The sequence below is a fragment of the Mastigoproctus giganteus genome, chromosome 11 (genome assembly GCF_048544385.1).
Source record: "Mastigoproctus giganteus isolate SK-2022 chromosome 11, ASM4854438v1, whole genome shotgun sequence".
In the NCBI taxonomy this organism is placed as follows: Eukaryota; Metazoa; Arthropoda; class Arachnida; order Uropygi; family Thelyphonidae; genus Mastigoproctus; species Mastigoproctus giganteus.
This window is the reverse complement of record NC_143585.1, coordinates 125,176,623-125,203,832: the sequence shown is the minus strand read 5'-3', so window position 1 is coordinate 125,203,832 and position 27,210 is coordinate 125,176,623. Positions and strand designations below refer to the sequence as shown.

General features: G+C 34.1%; 1 protein-coding gene across 1 annotated transcript in view; it reads left to right on the top strand.

Annotated features, from left to right (window-relative positions):
• The window catches only part of Rrp5 (Ribosomal RNA Processing 5), a 615,569-nt gene that overhangs the window by 234,310 nt on the left and 354,049 nt on the right, over positions 1 to 27,210 (top strand). The window contains exons 13-15 of the mRNA XM_090384558.1: positions 2,776 to 2,925; positions 12,418 to 12,603; positions 18,048 to 18,182. Coding sequence (XP_090240684.1) covers positions 2,776 to 2,925; positions 12,418 to 12,603; positions 18,048 to 18,182 — 471 coding nt within the window. The remainder of the gene's footprint in view (positions 1 to 2,775; positions 2,926 to 12,417; positions 12,604 to 18,047; positions 18,183 to 27,210) is intronic.

Here is a 27,210-nt window from a genome sequence, read left to right as displayed (position 1 = left end):
TACAGTGTCCTTAAATTCCTGTTTTTTTTAAGCCTTATTCCTTACAGTTCTTAGTCAAGATTTGATCTAGAAACTCTCTTTGATCCACATCCTTGTCCACATTATAGACCACAATTCTTGGATGTATTTCTTTCTTGGCATTTTGTATTCAGCCTATATTTTAAAAGCAAATTCTCAGTGTATATGTCAGTTGCTTTTGTTTCTAGTATGTCTCTAAATTCCCAGGTTGTCTGCATTACTGCAGTTGGCACTTTACTATTTACATCAAATAGAAAAGATTTTAGTCGGCCTCTAATCTTTTTCATATGCTCGTGTCCAGGATACTGTGATATTTCTTTGCTAGATTCTGTTTTATGCCTTTTATTTCGACCAGTACTGCCATACCTCATTTGCCAGATGAACTTTTGACTGCCTTCGAATTTACCTTTCTTTTTCTTGGTTCTTTTGAATTTTGTGAATCCTGAGGAAGCAAGAGAGTGAAGACGACCTTGCCATTGGAGTATTCCTCATAAGCATTCTGCCGGAAAAGACCAACTTCAGTGAGATTCTGAATCTGAGAAAATAATAGTCCATTTGATTTCCTCATTCATCATCCGTAAGAGGTTGCCTCCAATAACTCATCTTTACTTAGTGCCCCTTCTTCATTTGTTTGACTCAATTGTAAATAATAAAATATAAATACTATTTAAAAATAAAAATCATCACTCTATAACAAAATGACAATAACTATTTACACTATATACAAAACTCCAAAGATCAAGAGCCCGTACACAGCGTATCTTGAATGTCTCTAAAATGTTTAAAAAATCTATTCCAAACAATCTAAAATCAGCTGTGTCCTGTGTTAAACGGAGAGGGAAAGACAAGGTAGTGGGTTCTCTGAAATATATGCCTTTTTCAGGTAATCAATGTAATTTGCTATATCCCATTGTGATGATCTTAACTTAAAAAAAAAAAAAAAAAAAAAGGAATCATCATGTCAGAAAGCAGCCTGTTATGAGTACCATTATTAGGTATCTTGAGAACAACCTGTAAGCATGTGGGATTCCTTTAGAAAACTCAGCAGCACTTAGGAATGATAATGCCCTTAATTATGATGGGCCTACAAATTGAGTTATAAGGTTATATATAAAAAAAGAGGAGTGGAGTACTTGGTGGTAATTGGCTGGCTGTTTCATCTCAGTTAATTTGTGTATGTTGAAGAGGGGTGCTGCATGTCCTCCATGTCTTCCTGTAATAGTAGATGATTATTTGGACAATTATTACTATCAAGAATGAATTGCTGAAAGACCAGATTGATACACCATTCTGAAGAATGTCTTTCTTAAGGCATTTGTTATTAGTTTCTGCTTAACACAGTCCAAACAAATCTGCAAGCCAAGAAATTTTTTGTTTATGGATTTAATATTTGTAAGCATACTATACTGTTTCATAAGGGGTTATAGGTGTATGTATCAGGTAGATAATTTTGTCTGTATCTTAACATAAAAGGCATTTTTGTTTGTAAAAATTCAGGATGACAATTACGAATTATCTGACTTTTTGAAACTGGCACCTATGTACTTTTAAAGAGCATCATTGAAAGTATCCTCCGTTATTTAAGTAGAATACCAAACACGATTATGACATTGTTTTAAGACATTGGTCTCCTCACCTGCTATCAAAGGAGACATTGGTCTCTTTAGATAGCAGGTGATTTTAGCGAGTTTCTGATGACATTGCTAGTAGTGTGGCATTTGAGCTTCAGTTGTCAAACAGTAGAGAAGTTAAAACATTATTTTAATATAGTAAAAGCTGTATAGCTTAGAAAATTAGAAAAATGGGGATTATCTAGTCTCATATTTTGCAGCTAGCAGTATTCCAGTTGCTATTCAACATGATGGTTGTCAGCTGAGAGTTCATTAAGTACCCAAACAGGGTCTCTGTCATGTTTGTTTAAAAGTAGTTTCTCTTGCAACGCATGTGTAAGGGAAGTTTATTCTGCCTTCAGCAGTCAAGATGTTAGCATTTATTTGGTACTTGAAATCCTGCTGGCTGAAAAATTCAGACTTACAAAGTTAGCCCTCAATTTAATAATTCATTTCATAAGCCACAATAACTTTACTGCATTAAAGTAATAATAAAAAATAGGTTATCTATTAATATGAACATTCTTTGTCAGAATTTTGAATGAAGGTCAAAGTTCTACACCAAATCCCTGGGTCTCTTCCAGTACATCTCAACTTTTTTTTCCTGTTTGATTATCATTGTTTTTCCATTTTACTTTTTAATTTCTGTAATATTTTGACATAACTTTTTTGCCCTGCGAAAAGTTCTAGTTTAGTCATATCAAATAGTAAGCTATGTATTTGATATTTCTTACAGCAGGGTGCTGAAACCTTTTTTGAAACAAGAGCCAAATCAGCAAAAAACAATAAAAATTTGTGTATGTTAACTGCATTTGATATTTTGACAATTTCTGCATTATTATAAAAAATCTATTTTGTAAGCTGCAACATATTATACAGAATTATTCTAAAAGAAGTAAACATTGGGGGCGGATCCACAACAGATAATAATTGGCATCTTTTATTGTTTGAATTTTTTTTTTTTTTTTTATACAATGAAAAAATAATTATATTGAGTAAAATAAATTTTATACTCAAAAGTACAAAATTTATTTTACTCAACATCTTTGGTTCTTGACCTCATTTCTAGAGTCCCTTTTAAAATTGAGAAAGTGTATAATATGATACTCATTATGAAAACTTTATTTACTTATTCCATTTGCTTTAGGGAAAAGTGAAGAGACTAATTCCATCAGGAGGAGTGGTTCTTAAGTTGGGTGTAGGAGTTCAAGGTTTTGTTCGTGAAATTCATTTGTCAGATGTGCCACTGAAACAACCGGAAAAGATTTTTCATCCTGAGAGCTCAGTGGCATGCCGTGTATGTAGATTCCAGTACTTTTATATTTATTAGTACTTTATATCAGGATTTTATTTGAAGGCAGGAGTTAGAATAATATGAAAATAGATGCAACTAGAAATTTGTGAACCCATGGGAACTCCTATGGATTGTTTATACGCATATTTGCCGTCGTAAATATAATTGTTTAGAATACAGAGGTTAATTTCTAGCATAGTGTCCAATCTATTTCTTCATTATTACGAACATCTATATATTTATAATAACCCGAACCTTAATTTTTATGCATTCCGCTATGTTGATGACATTCTTATTCTCAACATTCATTTTGAAAATATTGCTAAATCCATATATCCAACTGAACTCACTCTCAATAAAGAAAACCTTGGCAACCGACATGCAAATTTTCTAGATTTAAGTATTACCCTAAATAGTCCTCCTCTTCGTCATAATTTGGAACTATTCGACAAAAGAAGCGAATTTAATTTTAATATTATATATTTAACAAATTGGAACTCGAACATTTCGATTAAGGTTCACAAAAATATAATCTACACCCAAATTATCCGTTTAGCTAATATTAGTAGCAATCAATCACTTTTCGCTGGTGCTTTAAATGATCTCTATACCAAACTTCGCAATAATGACATTCCTATTAATTTCTTAAATTTTATTATAAAAAATCTCTCTGATTTTATTAAAGAAAAATTCGGTTTCACCATGTTCCACCTTGATTTGGGTTAATTCGATACCTGTATAGTTGTATATTTGAATGGTGGTATTTCCACTGCTTGGAAAGTGATCACACATAATGACTTCTATTATTACATCTATTAGAACGATGTTCGTGTTCTTTCACTTCCTAAGTTTTTCTTTTCATTTTTCGTAATTTAATATCAGTATTTATTTATGTCCAATATTTTTTTCTCTATTTTATTTTAACCACAGAGGGCTCCCATAGTTCTTCTCTTCTGAGCAACTCCACCATCGTTGTCATAGTTTTCCCTCTGTTAACATTCCATTCTTATTAATCATATTCGCATAATTGTATCTTATTAATCATGATCGCAAATTGGTATCTTCATTTCTTGATTATATTTCACTCAACTTATTTCTGCCAAATATCATAGGTATTTAATTTTTCTCCTCTTCATATTTTTTATTATATTTCATGTCTTTCACTCAAAATATACAATACAAGCTAGCGGTATTAATTTCCACTTCTACTAACACTCTCACAGCCAAGGCCCTCTCTATGAGGTTGGGTACTTACACACCCAGCTTGCCTAGTATCCTTTAAACTCTTTTCCTTCTCTTTACATCTTTCTACTTTCTGATCTTCGTTTTTCCGTCCGTTGAACTATTAGTGTAATACGAGGGTGATTCGGACATTCTCACTTTTCTTATTCTCACTATCTTCGCCTCTATATTTTTAACTTCTTTTCCCTCCCCTACCTTGCATTGCTTCCTTTTTCTATACCGCTACCTTGTTATTCATTATTATTTAACTTACATACTTTTGATTTAAACTTACGTTCTTACACACTTTCTGCTTAATTTATTTATTAAATTAAACACACTACGTTTGCGTTCTTACATACTATCGACTCAATTTATTTCTAAATACACTACGTTACTTAATTTATTAATCTAAATACACTGCGTTGGGGCTACCTCACTCATGTTTCTGGAGATTTAAAATTTTTTTAAAAATTTTAAAAAAATTTAAAAAATAATTTTTATATCCATTTCATTTTTTATATCCATTTCATTTCTATAGCGTCTCCATCAGCATGAGTTTGCATAGAAACACAGTGTTTGGTACATGATCAGGTGTAGCCCCCTGATGAAATACCTGATCTATGTACCAATTTTTAATTTTTTAATTCTTTAATTTTTTATTTTATAATTTTTATTTAATAATTATAATTTTTATTTTATAATTTTTATCTCTATTACCCTCCCCTCTTTTTCTTTCAGCTTTTGTACATATGATTGGCCTGTTAATTCGGCATTAATTCAGATTTAATTCTACTTAATTTTTTTTATATAGGTTCTTAACATTCTTTTTCTCTTTTTTCTTCAACTAGGCTCGGCATTTTGTGTTTAATAACTTCTCCATCTATATTTATTTTTATTTTTATTTTATTTTATTTCACTTTCATTGGTGACACCTATTTATATACATGTATCCTGTTTTGCTGCTCTGCGCATCCAGGTACACGTACTGTTTTTCCTTAATTTTTTTTCCTTCCACTTTTTTGTTTTTATATTTCATATATATATATATACTATCATTGATTTGTATTAAATATTAACATAAATTGAATTATAATAAAGTGAATAAATAAATAAATAATTAGATTAGATCAAATAATTGATTATTTATTCAGTTTAATATAATTTAAATTTCGTTAACATTTAATATAATTCAATAGTAATGGGTCGATATGCTAATTTAGCAACGCCCGTGTCGCCATCTATTTTCCTTTTTTTCTTCTATATAAGCTGATTCAGCTTACAGTATGTCAGTGGTGTGGCTCTGCTCCAGAGTGCTGTCTGTTCTATAGTTTATTTTTCGCTGCATAAGGACCACCGCTGTGCAAATCCTCTGCACTGGTGGATCGATCGGAGGAGGGAGGGTGAAATGGTACCTTCGATCTTTTCACCAAGGCGAAGATTTGTATAGCGATTGAAACGCAGCGATTCCATGACCATTATTGGCCTCGTGGTCCTCTGTCGATATGGGGCATAATGGTCAGTCTAAATTTTATTTTAATTTATTTTGATTTTGTTATCGTTTGGTAGTTCCTTTAACCCTCTTTTGGTGATATTTCACATCTTTCGGAACTGGTACCTCTGGGGGGTACCGCTAAATTATTATATAATTGGCATTATTCTAAAATTTGTACAGTTTTATTAATCGGATTTAAAACTCGAAATTATACAAGGGATATCGGGCTACAATTATGTCTATTCCTTTTTTTATTCGTTTGTTTATTTGGGTTATTTATATGTTAATTTTCGCTCTACAGTTTTTGCCATACTACTGGCTTATGTTTTATTTTATTTAATTTAAAATATTGGATATATATATATATATACATACACATACATACATACATACATACAGCCACTCCCTGACTTACACAAGGGTTGCATTCTGCGGAACTATGTAAGTCGGAATTTTACGTAAGTTGGAATTTCCCTAAATGCTTATGCAGCACTCACAAATTTGATTGAAGCAAAAAAAGAAATGTTTGATGAATATGTAAAGAGAATTATTTATTCAATCAATTTTTTTAATGTCATGCGCAGGAAAAATTACAAAATGACAAAAAATCATAAAATTACAAAAAGAGAGGAGACAAGCATAATGTCAGCAAGTTTTACCTTTCAAGCATCATTACCAGAATTAACTCTCCAGCTGATAAGCACGCAGCTGCAGAAGTTAAGGGCTGTGGAGATTTCGAAGGGGTTTTTTCCCAACACATCACAAAATTTCTCTGCAGCTGCAGAATCGGCACCGGTGACTTCACCGCATACTTTAATGTTTTGGAAACCAGTGCAATGCTTGAACCTATTAAACCATCCGTTGCTTGCCACGAACTTGGCATGGGGTTCACCGTACTTGTCATTAATATCTTCATAAATACTTCTTGCTTTTGCTTGAATGGCCATTGGAGTCAGGGGCACTTGCTTCTAAATCTCATTTTGCATCCATATTATTAATAGCTTTTCCATCTTCGATATAGCACCTGAATGCTTTGTGATCACTGTTGATCTTAAATGCGTTGATCCTTTAACATATTCTTTTATACACACACTGTCCCTTAAAATAGTATTCCCTATTGAAGCAGTGGGATCGAATTCCATGCAGTAGATGACAAACTTTTTCCTGCTTCGTACTTAATTAATCATCTTCATTTCTAAATCAATTTTGTTTCATTTCCTAGCATTGTCAGCACTTCCACTTTCCGTTGGTCCCTTCATTGTAATAAGTAAACAGGAATGAACAGAAGATTCTGAAAGATTTATTTTATGTTTTTTATATGATTGAAGATTTTAGTGAAGGGAACTCATTTTACTGTAATGTAAAAACCCACAATTCCAGTTATTGGTATTTTCGCAAATGCAATAAGATTGAGTTTACTAGATTGTTTATAATAAATTGTACTAACAGAAAATCCCAATAAACCAGAAAGTGTCGGTTTTTATTGTTTGGCAGTGACCTCCCAAAATGTGTTTTAGAAAAATATCACAAAGCCGTTCAAAATTGATTATTATAACGAACATATGATAACAATGAAAGTGTAGCACAGTTTCCATTAAAAAAAAATTACATTTTAGAGCAGGCCTGGACAAACGTTTTGGTTGAAGGGCCACATTAGGAATTCAAAAAGAAGGCGGGCCGCATGTAAAATACTATTTTTAGATATATATTATTTGTTATCACAAAGAAGAAATATAACATAAAAAAAATTATTCTCTAACAACCAAGAATTGAATGAGGTGAATGGAACTGTTTTACATCTTTTAACATTTTTTTAATTTCGGGTGTTAATTTTGTAGTTGAGATTCTTAAAACTGCTTGTAAATGTTCATCGGTGATGCTTGATCGTATAGAATTTTTATTTAGATTCATGATGGAAAATGTTTGTTCACATATGTAGGTTGATCCAAAAATAACCAACATTTTTTGGGCAAAATCTTTAAGTTCGTCGAATTTGTCCGAATTAAGAGTATTGTAAAATTTACAGATTTCCTCACGACGGTGCAATTCCCTTAAATCAGTATCACACTACAGATCTATAATCTGAAGTTTTAGTTCACTCGGTGCACTATTGCCAAACTTGTCTCAATTTTTCGGAAGTTGCCAAATCTTTGTGAAAAGTCGTCATTCAAAGTGTCGATAATTTCACAATATTTTTCAAATTTATTTTCTGTAATCTTCAACAACTTCATGGTTGGAAAGTGGTCTACCTTGTTAATCAATAAATGTCGAAGGAACAACTGGAGTTTTAATTGAAATCCATTCAAACTTTTTACCATATCATGGGCGTATGAATTTTTCCCTTGTAACATGGTGTTGAAAGTATTTAAGTGTGTCACGATGTCCAGGGTAAACGCAAAATCACAAATCCAGTTATTTTCAGTTAATTCAGGAAAGTTCATAATATTTTTCAGTTTTAAAAATAGAATGATGTCATCTTTAAGATCCCATACTCTCCAAAGAACTTTTCCTAAGCTAAGCCATCGAATTTGGCTATGATAAGGAATATCTGTGTACTCGAATTCAATATCTTGAAGAAAATTAATAGTACTTGTTGATGTATAATACAATGAATTGTAATTAAATTATAATGAGGATAATTTTCACAAATTTTATCCTGAATTTTCTTTAACGCTCCAACATTTTTACCTGTCAAACTTGGTGCTCCGTCGGTTGTTACGCTTACCATTTTGTTCCATTGTAAATTATATCTTGTTAAGCATTTTTCAAATTTTTCAAATATATCAGCTCCCCTTTTTTGGTCTTTAAGAGATTCGATTGAAAGAAGCTCTTCAATAATTTCAAAATTGAGGTACATCCACATATGAAAATGAATAACTGTTCAGTATTCTTTTGGTCGTTACTTTCGTCGAGAGCTATCAAGTACCATGTTATGGATTCTAATACTGATAATAATTGCTCATTCAAATTTGTATCGATACATTCAATTCTTCTTATTACGGTTCACCGAGATAAACTTATATTCTCAAATTTGTGTTTAATGTCAGGACATATAAATCCACAAGCTTCAGTCGTACATTCTTTAATATTGTCTCCATCAGAAAAAAAGGCTTGTTGCTTTTTGCAATTATATGAGAAACAACAAAACTTGCCTCTATGGTAGCTTCTTGTTCCTTAGTTAGTCGCGTAAACACATTTTGTTGTGTAGATAAATTTTGAATCAATCCATCAGCAGCTTTCATTCTCGCTTCCGGAGTTAAATGATAGCATATTCGGAATGTTTAGTAGTGAAATGTCTTTTAATATTGTACTTTTTCAACACTGAGACACTGTCCCGGCAGATGAGACAAATAGTCTTGTTATTTATGTTAGCAAAAAAATATTTTGTGTTCCACTCTTCATTGAAGACACAATGCTCTTGTTGAATTTTTCGTTTTTTATTCATTTTTAAAAGGGCGTAAATATTTTTATCGCTACTGGTGCCAAGATGATAACTGAAGATAACGCAAAAAAAAAACTAACTGCGGGATGACCTTCAGAGAAAACAGATTGGAGCTGCAGCCAGTCAGCAGTCCTATCCTATTACTCCGCCACCGCAGAAAAGCAGTTGTCGTCATCACCGGTTATCTGTTACCATAGTTTTGCGCAGTTAGTTTATAATCACAAATTATACTGTTATAAAAGCGCCTGTTGGCTTGCTCCGGTTCGTGCACAGTTTCGAATTCCATCTCAATTTGAACAATACAGAGATGATAAAACAATTTGCAAGTCGCAAATTCTATAATGTATTATATATACAAATTTATTTTTCAAAAAGGCATCGCAAAAGGCATAAAATAAGTATACTTTTTTTGAAAATACAATTAAAGCTCGCGGGCCGCATGCGGCCTGTGGGCCATAGTTTTCCCGGGCCTGTTTTAGAGAGATAAATAGCTTAGTTATATAGTGAAAATTGAATTGCCAAAAAAAAACGTGTTATTGGGTTTGCATTACAATATTTTCACGATACCTCCATTTATTCCTACAGGATGCAAAATACGTTTCCACGATTTTTTAAGTTTGCACCGGCTGGCAAAAACTTACATGAAGTCGAATATTATGTAAGCCTGGTGGTGTGGGGGAGTGGCTGTATATAAGTTATTTTTGTGTGTGGGGATGGGGGGGGAAATTAATTTTTTAACTGGATTAATAATCTTTTTTTTTTTTTTTTTTTTTTTGTACATAGCCAAAACACCATACTGAAAAATTTTTAAAGTAAAAGCATCATATCTCATATTATGAAGCAAATCTGATATATCTATCTATGTTTTATTTCAAGGACCTTTTTTTGAAAACCACTGCAATGCTATCCTGTTATTTGTTTACAGCATAAGACACCACTGAGTGTTTTTAAGACTTAATGGTCTCTTCAAGCTACTCATAGAAAGGTTATTCACAGAACCTTTTTATAACTAAACACATTGAACACATCTTGCTTACTTTTTCTACTGTTCAAGAGGTATGCCAGAATGAAATCCTAAAAATTTAAGAGTAGCCAACCTTATACTGCTACCAAGATGTAACAGAGTATAATGGTTAGATCATAGAGAGAGAGGTGGGGAGGTATCAAATATTACGATGGTAACGGATTAATATTGTAAAGCGGGATACACTGTATTGTATATCAGCAATGGTTTGAAACGCGCGTGGTTTGAAATGCGGAATTTATGAATGTTTAACATTAATTTTTTGCAATTAATATTTTTGATTTTGTTGATACTTGATATTTCAAAAAAAAAACTCGTAAACCTTGGAACTCGTAAAGCAAGAACTGCCTGTATTCTAAGTTTTATTTATGTCACCGAGAATTCTTGCTTTCTACAGCAACAGCAGTTCTCATAATTGCCTAAATGCCAGAAGTGAGAGCAATACATACCCAGCTGAGTGATATCTGTATTTCCCATGGGAATCAGCAAGCTTAATTTGTTAACACAAAAAGCATTAATGTACGCACTCCTATTAACTTACATGGATACCTGTCGCACAGGCTCGCCGTGTAAGGGCGTGTAACCCAAACCACAACTAAATATACGTTTTGAACCGAACCGAAATGCATAAATTAATATTAAACTATTTTGTAGTTTACAAAAATATGCCTGTGTAAATCTAAGCAGATGCTATTACAGAATTTTTACTGCGAACCCCCTCGCAAACCACCAGTTGGGAACCGCAGTTCTATAGGTACCCAAACCAAAATGACTGTACCACCTAAAACCTATTGCCCCCTATTTACCGAGTTCAGGAAAATCTGCACAGAATACTGCTGCTACTCCAATATCGATACCTCCTCATGTCCCAGCAATAAAAAAATCTAGCTGTAATTTAAAAAGAGAGGAAACCCAAATGCCAAAGGCAGTACAAGAAAAAATGGATATTGAAACTAAGGAGGTACCTGATCAGACAATTTTCACCGAAATCCATGAATCACATGCTCTTCTATACAACAGACTCTTCTTGAAGAGCAGTTTCTGGACACCTGGCACAAAGCAATTAATTATTCTTGCTTTTGCTAAGCCAGGCAACGATCCTAAATTTCCAACAAATTATCGCCCTAATGCTCTGACTAGCTGCTTGTGTAAATTATTGGAGAAGAATGGTCAGTGCTTGTCTTTTATGCTACTTAAAATCAAATGACCTTCTCGAATAGATGTTTCCACTCTAATTAAGTGGTGTAAAGTGAACTCACTCCAGTTTCCGAAAGAATAGGTCCACTTTACACCACTCGATTAGAATAGAAACAGCTAATTGAGATGCTTTCCTTAAAAAGAGTCGATCTTCTTTGATATGAAAAAAGCGTGTGACACAACTCTGAGATTTAGTATTTTAAAAGATATTTACAACCTTGGCCTTAGAGGCCACCTTCCTGTTTTTATTAAAAACTTTTTATCTCCTTATTTTTTCCAAGTTAGAGTAGGATCCACCCTCTCTCAATCATTTTCCAAGAGGAGTGAGTACCGCATTGATCTGTTTTAAGTGTTATGCTTTTTGCCATTAAAGTTAACTCTATTACCAAATAACTTCCTCCAACTGTGTAAAGAGTGCATTGTATGTTGATGATTTCAGCATTTTCCCAGTCATGCAACATGAGAGTTATAGAGAGGCAATTGCAACAAGCTGTTGATCATCTTAACTCATGGGCAATGGCCAGTGGTTTCAGGTTCTCATCGGAGAAGACTGTTTACGTCCATTTTTTTCCATGAGCGTAACTTTCATCCTTAACCTTAATTAAGACTTGGATAGGTTTATAAAAGAGCTTACACACGCATGTGCACACACGTGCTGTTGGAATTAACAGAAATAATAGAATTTCCTTTGGAAACCTACTTGAATGATGTGATGAAGCTGTTGTTTTGTGATCTGAATCTGAGGCAGAGGGAATATCTGTTATGTGCTGCATTTTTCAGCCTATATAATGTTTAAATTACCATGTGAACCTTGTACAGACATGATAAAACTCAAAGAAATGTCACCATTGATGTGATGAAATGTGAAATTTCTCAAAATTTCCTTTTTCCAAATTTTTTATAACATACTCAAAATTGTGTTAACATGTATTTTTTTTAATTTTCTGAAAGACATATTTTGCTTATTTTTGATTTTAATCATCCCTCCCCATCCACTTAACCAAAATTAAATAGTTAAGTCATATTAAAATATTTATTTTTTCAGAAATGAATAAGAATAGTTATTTTAAAACATTGTTTAGTCTTATAAAAAATTTATTTTTATTTTTTATGAAGCTGTTAAGTTTAGATAGAAGTAGTCATCCACCATCCCTTCTCTTAACTTGCAAGAAATCCCTCATTAGATCTAAGTTGCCAATTTTGACTAGTTATGCAGAGGCTCATCCAGGTGCAGTTGCTGAAGGTGTAATAGTCATGATTAACCACAAAGGATTATTGGTAGTGTTTTACAATAATGTGCAGGTTTGTAAGTTTTAATATTTATATTTTTTTCATTGTTCTAAATGTGTTCATGATTCAATTTGAATATATAATTTTCATGAAATATGGAAAAGCTATTCATTTTATTTAAGATTCTTTAGGCCCAGATTTGTATGTACGTATTGTGGGTTTCTATGTAGCACTTTAAATTTTCAATCTTAAAAAATTACAATAAATAAATTTTTATCTATGTTAAATAGGTTTGTTTAGCATGGTTATAGAGTTATATAATACAACTAACAACGTACACGCTAATCATATTATATTCTCTTCCACAAAATTGAAAATTTTCAATTTATAGCATACCATGAAGCATAATTAATATGTGTAATGGCAAGAATAATGTTAGTATTAGTGGGCTTTACACACATTAGGTCCATGTAGCAGGTAAGAAATCCATGCTGGGATCTAGTATTTTTATTTATTTATTTTTTTAATCAATTTGGGACCATTCTCTTGCTCCTGGACAGCATAAGCAGCTTTGAAAAACTTTACCATTGATTAAGCATTAATGGTGAATTATGCAGTAATCAAACTTCTTGATGTACAAACATGAAACTGGAAGAAATAATAACTTATAATACATTTCTTAGGAACTTTAGTAATAATGTAGAAACATTTATATTGCTTCTTAAATTATTAACACACTTGTTAAATTTCATTGATTGTTTCTGTCAGTTTAATCAATGAATAAAAACCACTAATAGTTGATTAGAGAGAAACATCACACTTTTATTGTCGTGTCTTGACCAGTCAATCTGTCCATGGGTAAGTTTCTCAGAGATTCCTATGAGATTAGCTGTACACTTGTAATTCTTAGCAGTTAACTGTGATTACTGATATGAAAAATATATTTTAAAAATATTATGGAATGGATAGTAACAAAAGTAAAGTTGCACTTCATGAAATAGTCTTCATTGTCTAATTTTGTCATACTGTTACATTGTAAAACATCATGCTCAGAAGCTGAGCATGATGTTTATTTGAAAGTCGTTCAACCAGTAAAAGTGCCACTAGACAATGAAGCAGATTTATGCAATTTAGTGGTTCAAATTCAAATTAAGAACAGTGGTAATTAAAAGAAGAGCAAGGTAAGGAAGTGAAATAGCTTAACTTTAATCACATCAGAATTGTATGATGAGTGAATTTTGCTTTCTTAATTTTCTTTCTTGTTTTTCTTTAAACAAAGGTGTAAGATACTTTCATTATAGTTTACTACTATATTGCAAAATATATTAACCTTTGTTATTAAAGGCTTGTTAAGGCTACCAGAAAAACTTTATATTAAATTAATGAATTATTATAACAGTGGTGTGAGACAACCTGAATTTGTGTCAAATATTTCTGAGGTGTTAAAGAAAGATCTAATTAATGTGTTACAACAATGGAAGTAAAATTCTTTTACAGCCAATATAATTTTTGACTGCTAAAGCATAAGTTGAAAATATGATTGTTTTTATCGAAAATACAGGAAGAACAAGACAACTGGAATGATTTTTTTCTCATGCACCTCTTGAATGCATACTCCATTTGGTCTTATGTAAGTTGTTGAGAATTAACTGGAAAAGCACTGGCTGTCATTGCTGTTCTCTTCCCATCAACTAATAAAATTTTCAAGGGATAATTGAGTCATGTAATAAACATGCACTGCTTTGCAGCAAGCTACATTTCAGTGTTAAGTCCTGTGAGAAATGTGAAGATTCCTTAGTGAGAGAGCTATACAAATTTTACTAGTCTTCATTAAGGCAGAAAATGTTTCTTAAATGAATCTATGAGAAATTCTGCAAGAGCATACTCTTGAATTATCATTACCTTCATGTTGTAAGATAAGTTGCCAATAAAGTTATTGCTGTACCTGCCCCAGTTAGGGATTGGAAATGCATCATTATACACTCTGAAAATATTGATAAAACAGAAAGTAATGTTACTCTAGTTGATAAGTGTCTAGAGAGAAAACAGGAGGATGTGAAATTTGTATGCATGAGTTTGTCTTTCATTTCAAAGCAGGATTTTCTAATACACACCATTCAGTTGAATGTTAAAGAACTGTGATTGTGCTTGCTTTGTTGTAGAACCATCAAGGATTTTATGAGTAGAAATCTCTTAATGAAACTTTTTGCATCTTGTGTGGTGCATGGGCTAGGCACACGTGTTGCTGCATTAGTCCAAAGTGAAAAGAAAACTTTTGTAAATGGAATCAAATATTTAAGAGAAGTATTTTTATATATATTCTGGGATCAAGACTTAAGCTACAAATGTATTGTCTCATGGGTCATTATATTCTTGGTGCAGACAGTGAGTAGTTCATTTTCCATACTTTTCTCAGGATGATGCACTTGTCTATTAATTATATAATAATAAAAATATTTCATTATTAAGTACTGCTTAGATTCCACTATATGAAATAATCAAGTGAACATGGGGAGATTTAAGTTAAAAGTTACCAAAATTAATAATTCCTGACTTAATTGTCAGCATCATAACTTGTTATTTCTGATGTCTGGTTAAAACACAATACACTATAGGTATCAGTACCTTCCTTATTTTGGTCAAAAAAAAAAAAAAAAAATTATGGTGCAGCTTCTGCAGTTGTAGCCTTTAATGCTTGACAAAAAGTTCATCTCAAATTGTATGCTTTTAACGTCGCAATGACACCTTTTATAAAATTTTAGAAAAATGTCAGCCTTATATGACCGCATTGTCAATCGCAGTCGCAGATTATAAACCACACTATAGTGAATCCCTTACTGATTGAAGCCGCACTGTGCGAGGTATTGCTGTATTAAGAAATGCAAAATTAGGTGTAAAGTTTCAAAGTGAGTCATTTCACTTTTGAGTGTTGTCTTAAACTATTACATGTGTCGAGTTGTTACAGTTTGATACAAGGAAAAGAATTTAATTAACACATCATAAGAAAATATATCACTTCTAGTGAAAATATGAATTTTGTACAAGTTTTCATGCTTAATAATTTCTTCCATCTGCCAATATGCTGCTGTAATTCAACCGTATGCCATTGCTAATATTTATTTTCAAGTCTGTAGTTTTTAACTTTGGTGTTTATAGAAAGTATTCTATTACGTTTCTTCTGTGAAGCACATTCTCACCCGTAAGTGTTTTAAAAAAAAAAATTGACTTTTTAAGTTTGTAAAAGGTGTATTTAATTTGGTGTCAAATATTCTAGGGGCATATTCCCATCGACCAAACATTAAAAAAGGTTCATATAAACATGGGTCTAGAAATGCTTAGTTTCTGAGGTAGGAGGAATTTTATATAGGAGGAAAGCAATCCAACAGAACAAGTAATGCAATTAAACAAGACAAAGTTTAACAGAAACAAACAAAAACAAAGTAGACACAAGACAACATTTTGTTTCAAAAATTGTTCAAAATGGTCTACTGCTTTGATGCATCCTCTGAGCCTGCGTTCCATGCTTTGTCGTACTCTGTTGAATACACCTGGAGTGTTACGTATTTGCTCACATCCATTAATGATACACTCTCTTAAAACGTCAACATCAGGCACAGGAGTTGTGTAAACAATGGACTTTAAATGTACCCAGAGGTAAAAATCCATTGGGTTCAAATCTGATGATTGAACAGGCCATCCATCTTTAAGGAAAATGGCCATCCAAATGCTGACGAACTCTCCAACTAAAGTGAGCCAGGGTGCAATCGTGTATGAACCACATTTGTCAGATGATGTCCAGAGGTACATCATCCATTAAATGGTGTAATTTATTTTCAAGAAACTGCAGATGAATGCGTCCTGTCAGATGCGGAGGTAAAAAATAGGGGCGTATGAAATGATAATGCACGATTCCAGCCCAAATGTTTAGACTGAACTTATGTTGATGTTTTCTTGTTGCGCTGCATGAGGGTTGTCATCTCTCCAGATGTGGTTGTTATGGTAGTTTAAGACTACATCACGTGTAAAATCAGCCTCTTCAGTGAACAAAATAAATGCCAAGAAATTCAAGACCACAGTACACTTTTGTTGAATGCATTGGCACAAGGTTCTTCATGGCAGAAAGTCTACCTCAGTAAGTCCTTCCACCCGTTGAAGGTGATAGGGGTACAGAAGGTTTTCATGGAGAATCCAAATAGTTATATGACTAATTCCTTCCCTTACTGCAATTCTTCTTGTACTATCTGATGGATTTTCGTCTACATTACAAAGAACTTGTTCCTCAAAGTCAGCATTTAGTACTCTCTTGGTCTTTCAGTGTCAAAAGATCTTCTCAAATGAGCCCATCTCTTTCAAACGTTGGTGAATTCGTGTGAATGTTCTTGGACAAATGCCTGTCGGGGTACCTTTCTGAATAAAGTTCATGTGCTCTTAATGCATTCCCATCTGCAAGACCATAAGTGTAGTGCATCTCTGCCATTTCATTCACCGAATACATTTTCTTTATGATTTCTTTAATCTGCAGTAATCTTCCACAACCAACTAACATTTGTAAACAACAAAGAAAAAGCCAGTCAACAAAACAAAACACTACTACCCATTGCAGATATCTTTTCCGTGGAGCCATGGAGTTTCTACTAGTATCATGTTTCCATGACTTGATAGAGGTATCTATGTGTGTTGGGAAGAAACTAAGCCTTTCTAGACCCATATTTATATGAACTTTTAATGTTTGGTCGATCGGAATACGCCCCTAGAATATTTGATACCAATTTAAATACACCCTGTATACTATGCACTTTGAATGAAAGTAACTGTTAGTGATGACAGTTACTTTCATTCAAATTTACATTGAAACATCCAATCATATCATTGATATTAGCAAACATACTAGAAGTTTTGATGGCCTTGCACCTCCACTGGAAAATATTCATGATCTTTTTTAAGCAATTGATGTGTGTTTCCTACTGGCAGTCCATATAATATTTGGTTTCAAAAATATTGCTATTGCTGGGATTTTTTTTTTTAAAGACCACTTAGGCATATGTAATTGGAATTGTCTAATTTCATGCTACACCTTTTTAAAATTTTAACTTTAACTGACAGAATTACAGTTACAGTCTATTTAAACTGTACATTTAGTTTTCATTTGTCAAATCAATAATATAGCAATGGCTTAATTTTATCGGTACTCACCTCAATTATCTGTGTATTATCACACTGAAGTTATAGAAAAGGTAAAGACATTAAAATGCAGTTAGAAATAGAATTAGAAATTAATTGCATCTTAATTTCTTTACCTTTTCTATAACTTCGGTGTGTGATAATACACATATAATTGAGGTGAGTACCGATTAAATTAAGCCATTGCTATATTATTGATTTGAGCAAATACATTAAGATTTGCTATAAATTTTTTCGTTGTTTTCATTTGTATAATGCTAATTTATAACTAATTACAGTAAGTTAAAAAAGCACAGAATTCTGTATATTTTAATACTTTAAAAATATTTTTCCAGGGTTGGGTTCCTTGGAAGGAACTGGGTGTGTCTAGGTTGAAGTATCATGAAAAGATATTTTACAAAGGACAAGTTGTGAAATGTCGGATAATTAGTTGCAATGTGCAAGAACAAAAACTTACTTTATCTTTGAAGGTATGTATGAATCTGACTATTTATGTTAATACATACGAGGTGACAAATTACTAGAAATTATAGAAATTTTATAATACCGTGAGTATTCGACTAAAATATGGAATAGCAAGTGCTTAAAAAGGTGAGTACCGTTTTTTAAGCACTTGCTATTCCATACTTTACATATGAGGTGCAAGCCAAAAGTTTCTGGATAGCAGAGTAAAATTAATTTAGACATGTATTTCTCACATGTTAGCATTGTCCCCTTCAAAGCCCCCCCCCCCCCAGAGTTTATACATTGATCCCAACTCTTCTCACACTGTTGTAAATATCTGTATATCTTGTCTTATGATTCTGCAAAGCCTTGTTGTGATTCAGCTTGAATCACTGTGATGCCTTCGAATTTTTGTTCTTTTAGTTGGATTTTCATTTTGAGGAACAGGAAAGTGTTAGAGAACCAGATTGAGAATAAGGAGGTCATGGAATCATCACTATTTTGATCTTGATTAAAACTATTGAACCGACAAATCTGTTTTCAGATAGGTACATTGTCACTGGTCCTGCATGTGCCACTTATGTGGGCATTTTTTTCTGACATCAACTCTCAGATGTCTTTAGGACACTGATTTAGAAGTAGAGATTTATCTCAACCTTATTATTCAAAGAAAACAATCAGCATGCTCTTGCTGTTTATTAAGACCTGCCATGCCATTTTTGATTGTGGAGATATATGGAATTTTCCATTTGGTAGGATTTCTGCTTTGTTTCTGTCATAACCATAAATCCAGCTTTCATCTCTTGTTATGACTTTAAAAAGAAAGTTTTTACTCTCCCTCCCATGCTTGCAGGTTCATCAGAAAGGGAGTTCTCTTTCTGTTCATCACTCAACAAACGGAGTCCAAATTCTGCCGAAATCTGTCTCATGTTTAAATTTTCTGTTCGTGGTTTGCCATGCAATAGGCTAGAACACCACACATATTGTTAATTGTACGCTGTGTGTCATTATGGATGACGATGCACTTTTTCAACATTTTTATCAGTCCAACTTTACAAAGATGACATAAGCGTTCAAAATTCTCACCTGAAGTTTGGCCTCCTTGGCCAAACTTCAGGTGAGAAGTTTGGCCAAGGAGTGAAACATGAATTCCATTGAAAAATTTGTGTTTTTACCCATAATCTCATCACCAAACACTTGGTTAAGCATTTTGTGAGTCTCCAAAGCTGTTTACCAAATTTAGGGCAAAATTTGATGCAAATTCCTTAACATCCAACATCTTATTGGACTACAAAAATCGCAAGACACACTCAGCAGAAACACTTAAACGCTAGTATCACAAAAGCACCAAGTCTTATTGACACAAAACTTGCCTCACTAACTCGCACAGAGTTAGTTCAGTGGTAGCTAAAGGGTGCACTGCTGTACTAAATGTGTGGTTAATGCCCCTTATGGTCAGTGCGAAAAATTTTGGCTTCCATTTTGTATATACAGGAAAGCTCCTTTAATTTGATATTGAATAGTTTGATTTATTGGGTAATCGACAGCATCTAACACCCTCTAGTGTACACCATAAAGCTCTGTAGTGTTTATTACAATTATTTGAAATATTGTTAAATTTAAATTTGAATATAAAAACTCATTAAAATTTATAGAGGTTTGTCTAGTGGTTGATAAGTTTAAAGGAGCACATTTCAATACACTTTGAGCACAGACACCTGAACTTTTACGTTTTTAAACATTTATGATTATCTTGTCCTTTATCTTTTTTTTTTTTTGCTAGCAGGATTTAATCTCCATAGATAATGAAATGGCTTAATTTCAGCAGAACAAACTTGCTTTTCTAATGAGTTGCTATGGAAGTAGAGAAATGAGCGTTACTCTACTTTCAACAAATAACTTTAGCTATATTACATCTTTGAAAACTAAATTCATATATTACATGGCAGTTTGTAGCGAACAATTTCTTTACAGTTGTTTTTGCTCGAGATAGCCACTATCTATTGAAGGACAAGATCCAGAAGCAGGCTGTCATATCCATCTCATCCTTTATACAAATGTCCATTTAATCTTTTGGGGAGGCTATCATTTTGAAAGTGTTGTACTAGGGACAACTCATTACAAAGGCAGTTTTTTTCAGCTATGAAAATTTAGGCCATTGCATTATCTGTACAATTTAAGTCCTAATGGGCGCAAAAAGACACCTGGTCAGGATGAAGAGGAAAAGACCAAACCCTCCAGCACATGAGAGCACGACGAAACAGATGGCCCCCAGTCTCCAGCAGTTTTCATGCTCCCTCTTACGGCAGTGAGAGGAACAGAGTGGAAGCAGAGGGCGCTAAGAATCTCTGGGTACGACCAGGCTGCCATGCATGGAAACCGAACTTGGCCTGTTACAACGTAAGGTCGCTCATCTGTGAAGACAGGATATTAGAGCTGGAAAAGGAATTAGAAAATGTGAATTGGAATATCATTGGTTTGGCTGAAACAAGAAGAAGAAATGAATCACTTATAAGTTTTATCAAGTGGAAATCTTCTGTACACTGATGGAAACAGTAAAAGGAGCGAAGATGGAGTTGTCTTTCTGGTCCATAAAGATATAAAAAACAACATTTTGGAATTCAAAAGTACATCACCAAGGGTGTCGAGACTACTACTCAGGATTTCTAAGAGGTACAAGCTAAAGGTTATAAAGATTTATGCACCAACATCGAGCCATGATGATGATGAAGAGGTTGAAGAAATGTACACCGAAATTGAGAGTCTTCTAGACGAGCAGAAAACCCACTACACTATTATTATGGGGGACTTCAATGCTAAGGTTGGAAAAAGACAAAACAGCGCAGAAAGGGGAACTATAGGAAATTTTGGAATTGGCGAAAGAAATGAAAGAGGTGAAAGACTTGTGGAAATTGCAGAATCTCAAGGATTGTCAGTAATGAACACTTTTTCAAGAAAAGGGTGAAGAGAAAGTGGACATGAAAGAGCCCAGCTGGTTAACAACTAATTTAAAAAAAAAAAAAAAAAAAAAGACTTCATCATCACTAACAGAGATATATCGTGAATGATGTTACCGTCCTGAACAAGGTAAATGTTGGAAGTGATCACAGAATGGTAAGAGGCACACTTGATATAGATGTAAGAAAAGAAAGGAAAAAATTGAATTGAGTAAATAATACAAAGGTCTTTGAGATAACAGAGGAGGAGAAAAAGCAGTATGTACTGGAACTTAAAAACAAGTTTGAGCTTCTGCAGACTGCTCAGGACCAATATATCTACAAGGAATATTACAACTTTCTGCAAGTGATAAAGCCCAAGAAACCTATAGCTAAAAACAAATCCAAAGAAGAAAAAATTAGTCAAACACTTGTCATGATGAACCAAAGATGACAAATGAAGAGCAAGATAAACACTGATAAGGAGAAAATTGAGTATACTGAGTTATGCAAAGCCATTAGAAAGAGACTCAGAGAGGACATAAGAAGATTTAACGCAAGAAAAGTAGAACAAGCATTAAGAGAAAACAAAGGATTTAAATCAGCAGCCATGAGCAGTAATACAGAAAGACAAATGATACTGAAACTGAAGAATAGTGATGGCGTTACTCATAAATAGCTGAGAAGGCATAATTCAAATATCAGACGACTACTATAGAGAATTATAGAAGGAGCTAGGGAATGATGCCAGCAGTGTGGAAGATGGATCGCAAATTAGTAACACATACGACATACCCGCTATCCTTCCTGATGAAGTAGAACATGCATTGAAGAAAATGAAGAATCAGAAAGCACTGGGGGAAGATGAAGTTACTGTAGAGTTATTAAAATTGGGAGAAGAGACATGACACAAAAACTGGCAAGACTCTTCACAAAATGCATTAGAAAAGGTGTGATTCCTAAGGAGTGGAATAATGCAATCAATGTTTTGCTGCATAAGAAACGAGATAAATCAGAAATTGGAAATTATAGACCAATTAGCTTGTTATCCCACATCTGCAAGTTGTTCACAAGGGTCATTACTAACAGAGTGGAAAGAATACTTGTTAAGAATCAACCGAGAGAGCAAGCTGGCTTTAGGGCAGGATTCTCAACTATGGATCACCTTCACGTAATATCACAGCTAATGGAGAAAGCAAATGAATATAAAACACAATTATACCTGGCATTTGTGGATTATGAAAAGGCATTTGACTCCATACAGCATAAGGCAATGTTTCGGGCACTAGAAAGACAAGGCATAGATACCCCACATATTATGATTTTGAAAAAAATATATGAGAGTGCTACCTCCTTTATTAGACTAGACAAAGACAGTAGCAAATTTAAAATCAAGAAAGGAGTTCGACAAGGAGACACAATATCTCCGAAGCTGTTTACTGCTGCCCTTGAGGAAGCTTTCAGAAGATTAGACTGGTCGCAGAAAGGAGTCAATGTGAACGGAGAGTATCTAAACCATTTACGATTTGCAGATGACATTGTGGTCGTAAGCCACGATCCCAAAGAATTAGAGGAAAATCTTAATCAGTTATGCATAGTAAGGATTTTGGACTAAAGATGAATATTGCTAAAACAAGTATGCCGCGGAAAGGGAAATAATGATTGAAGGAGCAGTAATTGAAAAGGTGGAGTCATTACTTATCTGGGACAAGTTATTAGCTGTAATAATGATAAATGGCTGGAAGTCAAGAGAAGAATAAATTTTGAATGGATAACATTCAGGAAATATAGTCACATACTGAAGAGCAATATCCCAGTTTGTCTGAAACGTAAAATAATGAACCAATGTATACTCCCCACCATGACTTATGGAAGTGAAACTTGGACACTCACCAAAAGAATGGAAGAGAAGCTGAGAACTACACAGCAAAGAATGGAACGAATCATATTGGGAATCAGACTCTTAGATAAGAAGAGAAACACATGGATTAGGCAGCAAACTCAAGTAAAGGACATTCTTATCAAAACTAAAGAACTAAATTGGTCTTGGGCAGGACACAGCTCGAAGACATGATGACAGATGGACTAAAAAAAAAATAACAGAATGGTACCCAAGACTTGGTACCAAGTACTGAAGAGCAATATCCCAGTTTGTCTGAAACGTAAAATAATGAACCAATGTATACTCCCCACCATGACTTATGGAAGTGAAACTTGGGCACTCACCAAAAGAATGGAAGAGAAGCTGAGAACTACACAGCGAAGAATGGAACGAATCATATTGGGAATCAGACTGTTAGATAAGAAGAGAAACACATGGATTAGGCAGCAAACTCAAGTAAAGGACATTCTTATCAAAACTAAAGAACTAAAATGGTCTTGGGCAGGACACAGCTCGAAGACACGATGACAGATGGACTAAAAAAAAAAATAACAGAATGGTACCCAAGAGGAGCTAGTAGAAATCCTGGAAGACAAAGGAGGAGATGGATAGATGAAATTCATGAGTTTGTGGTTAGTAAATGGATGGCCTGGGCTCAAAACAGAAGGAACTGGAAAGTTGCTGGAGAGGCCTTGATCCTGCAGTGGATTAAAAATGGCTGATGATGATGATGAATAGTTTAATTAAGTGAAAAATTTCTTTAATAGGAAGCTTTGTATGATTAATCAGTATTAAGTTATTATTTAACATATCCCATAGAATATTGAATGTGTATTCGACATTTCCATTTGTTTATAACGAAGTAACATCCAGTGGAATAAATTTTCATTATTGCCAAGTCTACAGTCTTTAAGGTTATTAAATAATGTATCGTAGTTTTCATCCCAAATTCAGTTCATTAAAAAATCAATTGTGTTCAATTCATTTTAATTTCTGGAGAGTAGCATACAGAAGTATTCTATGTATAATATTATTGAGGTAACTTTCTCTTATTCTTCGACAAATAGAAGACTACTGTACAAATTGGAGCAGTGTGGCATTAAGGAACAGTTACAATGGATAAAAGGATGGTTGAGTGGGAGAAGACAGTGGTAATCAATGGATACTGCTCTTTGTGGATTGATGTTATTACTGGAGGCCTGAGAGTTCGTTGTTGGACCCATTGTTATTTTGTATATTTATCAGTGATATTGAAGAAGGAATATCAGGTTTGATGTCCAAGTTTGCAGATGATACAAAGGTCAACAGCGTTGTTAATGACAGTATGCTACTTCAACTGGGTCTTGATAAGTTGGGCAAATGGGCTGAAAGTGGCAACTGAAGTTTAACATTGACAAATGCAAAGTACTGCATATGTGTAGCAATAACCGAAGAGAAACGCACCAACTGTGTGGTACTCACTCAAGGAAGTGGAAAGTGAAAAAGACCTGGAGGTAATTGTGCAGGCAAATATGAAGTTTTCTGAGCAATGCAGACAGGCTGCCAGAGCAGGTCATGAGGATCTTGCTAATGATGTTCATTAATATTGCTAGCAGGGATGAGGTGATTATCCCTTTGTATAAGGCAATGGTCAGGCCACACCTTGAGTAGTGCATACAGGTCTGGAGGCCTCATTTTAGGAAGGATGTAGAGTTGCTAGAACAAGTACAGAGAAGAGCAACAAAATTGGTGAAGGGAACGAAGTGGTGCTCCTACTAAGAAAGGCTTAAGTTCCTAAAATTGCAGCATCTGGAGACTAGGCACCTATGTGGTGATCTGATTTAGGTTTATAAGGCCTTGAATGGTTTGAGCAGGTTCGATGCTGATGGGTTCTTCCTCTTGCTCAGATTCTGCACCTGAGGGGTCATAAATTCAAATTGAGGAAAAGATAGTTGTAGAATAGATGTGTAGAAATTTTCCTTTAGCCAGTGGATATAGCTGATTTATGGAACAAACTTCCTTCTGTTGTTGAGGGAGTTGACAGCTTAAAGAAATTCAAGGAAGAACTGGACAAACTTTTGGAGTGAATGAATGGGTTAAATTGAAGTGGTTTTTTTTTTTTTTTTTGCTGATGATGTACGCTTGCTTTCTTGCATCACATGCCTCTGCTAATTCTAATTCGAGAAGACTACTGTTACTTATGAGTTCCACCATGCACAGCATTGTTTCAAAGATGTTTGGCTTTTCATCAGTGTGCAGGTAGGTATCCAGAGGGATAAGGGTTGACAACCCATATGTGACTCGTTTACACAATATAATCCATGCCAAAAGGTTTGCTTCTTAGACTAATAATATTTTATGGCAGGAAGCATCTAACAATTACATAGATTTCCAACTATGACATTAATTAATCAATTTACATCGTTACTATATATTGGAAATTTTATGACAAACTGAAGTTTGTATATTGGCATCATTATTGTAACATCTCATACTGTGAAATCCTTAACAATGAGTTGCCATCTTTTACTCCCTTATACCTCCGGATATTAACCCTCATATGAGAAGCCAAATAGCTTCGAAACAGTGCTGCCTCCATGGGAGTACTCAAATGAAAATAACACCATTGAACACACCATGATAATCGACAAACACATCCAGCGCATACGGCCCATTCTACTCTTGTACGCACCTCACCATCTGGCCTCTTCTGTTGATTTCCCTTTCCTGTAACCAAATTGGTTACAAGAAGACAACATTCTTTAATCATATCTAATCATTATCCTACTTATACATAGGCGTTCATATGTTTTAGCCAATACCGATAGCAAGGCAATCGGATGGTATGCACCGGGCTCTTCTGGTGTCTTATCTGGTCTTTTAACTATCAATCTCAATAATGCAGCTCTACAGACCAGCGGAAAGGAACCCCTATCCAGACATTTGTTATACATTTGTACAAACAGTACTGGTTTCATTTGAAATGCTCTTTTCTTAACTGTTACTTCAATGAGGCCAAGACCATGCGATCGGTCATCCTTTGCCTGTGCAATTGCTTGTGAGACCTCCTCCTGTGTAAACATTTCCTTCTCCTGCTGAGACTAATGGCGGGCATTGCCTCTGACCATCTCTCGTTGAATCTCAGTATGTTCCATCTCCAATACTGGAAATAGATCATCCAAAACCGTATTTGTGGATCCACACCAAGCTATAGTGTTAATACCATCTCTGTTTATTGTATAGCTTACTTCATTAAAATGGCGCCTCCGTAGCCAGGTGGGCAGGAGCAGCAGTGCGTAGCACACGCTTCTTGATTAGACCGGGGTTCGAGCCTGTGACTACCAAATACGGAGGATGCAGAAAAGTCAGGGAATGACCACCGCATATCCCTGGAGCAATATTGCCTTAGTTGCTAATGCTCCTAAAAACCAAATAACAAACAACAAAAAACTTCATTAAAATATACCTTTTCTGTAACTGTCTTAAAAATAGAACCCCATGGTTCTCTTGATCCTCTTTCGCTCACAAACTTTCTCCAAGAGTTTTTTTTTTTTTTTTTTTTAACAGTTTTTATACCTTTCGCATATTCTCATATATTCCTATACACAATAGCCAAATTTAAATCACCTCAAAATCGATAGTATTGAAATTGTTTTCTCACAGTTCTTAGTTCTTTCCCATAAAGTTCTAAGAGACCATTCCACCAATTCACTGGTTGCCTTTGAAACTTCTTCCTCTTCATACTACACTTAGATGGCAAAAAACAATATATTTTCTAATTCTTTAACACGTTCGGCATCAGTCAATTTATCTTAATTTACATTATCAGACTGATCACGGAAACCCAGATTGAATTTTGTCCAGTTTGCAGTCTGAACCGCAAATCTTTCCATTTCCTTCTCAATTTCTTCTGCTACAATGCTACCAATCTCAAAAAGAATAGCATTGTGATCACTGGTCATCAATTCTATAGCTCTGCAATTATAAACTCTACTATAAATAGAGATTGTACTCATAGTAAGATCTATGAAAGACTCCCCATGTATAGTTAAGTAGGTAGGCCAATGTCCTGGCACATTCATCACCACCATCCTCGAGGCAGAAAGAATATCCTCAAGAATTTCACCTCTCCCATGAGACTCCCTTCCGCCCCAGAGCTGGGATTTCGAATTTGAGTCAAGAGCAACAATCAAATTGTTAGGCAAAACAACATGACACTCTCTCTAATTTATTTAAATGTACTTCTATATCCTCATA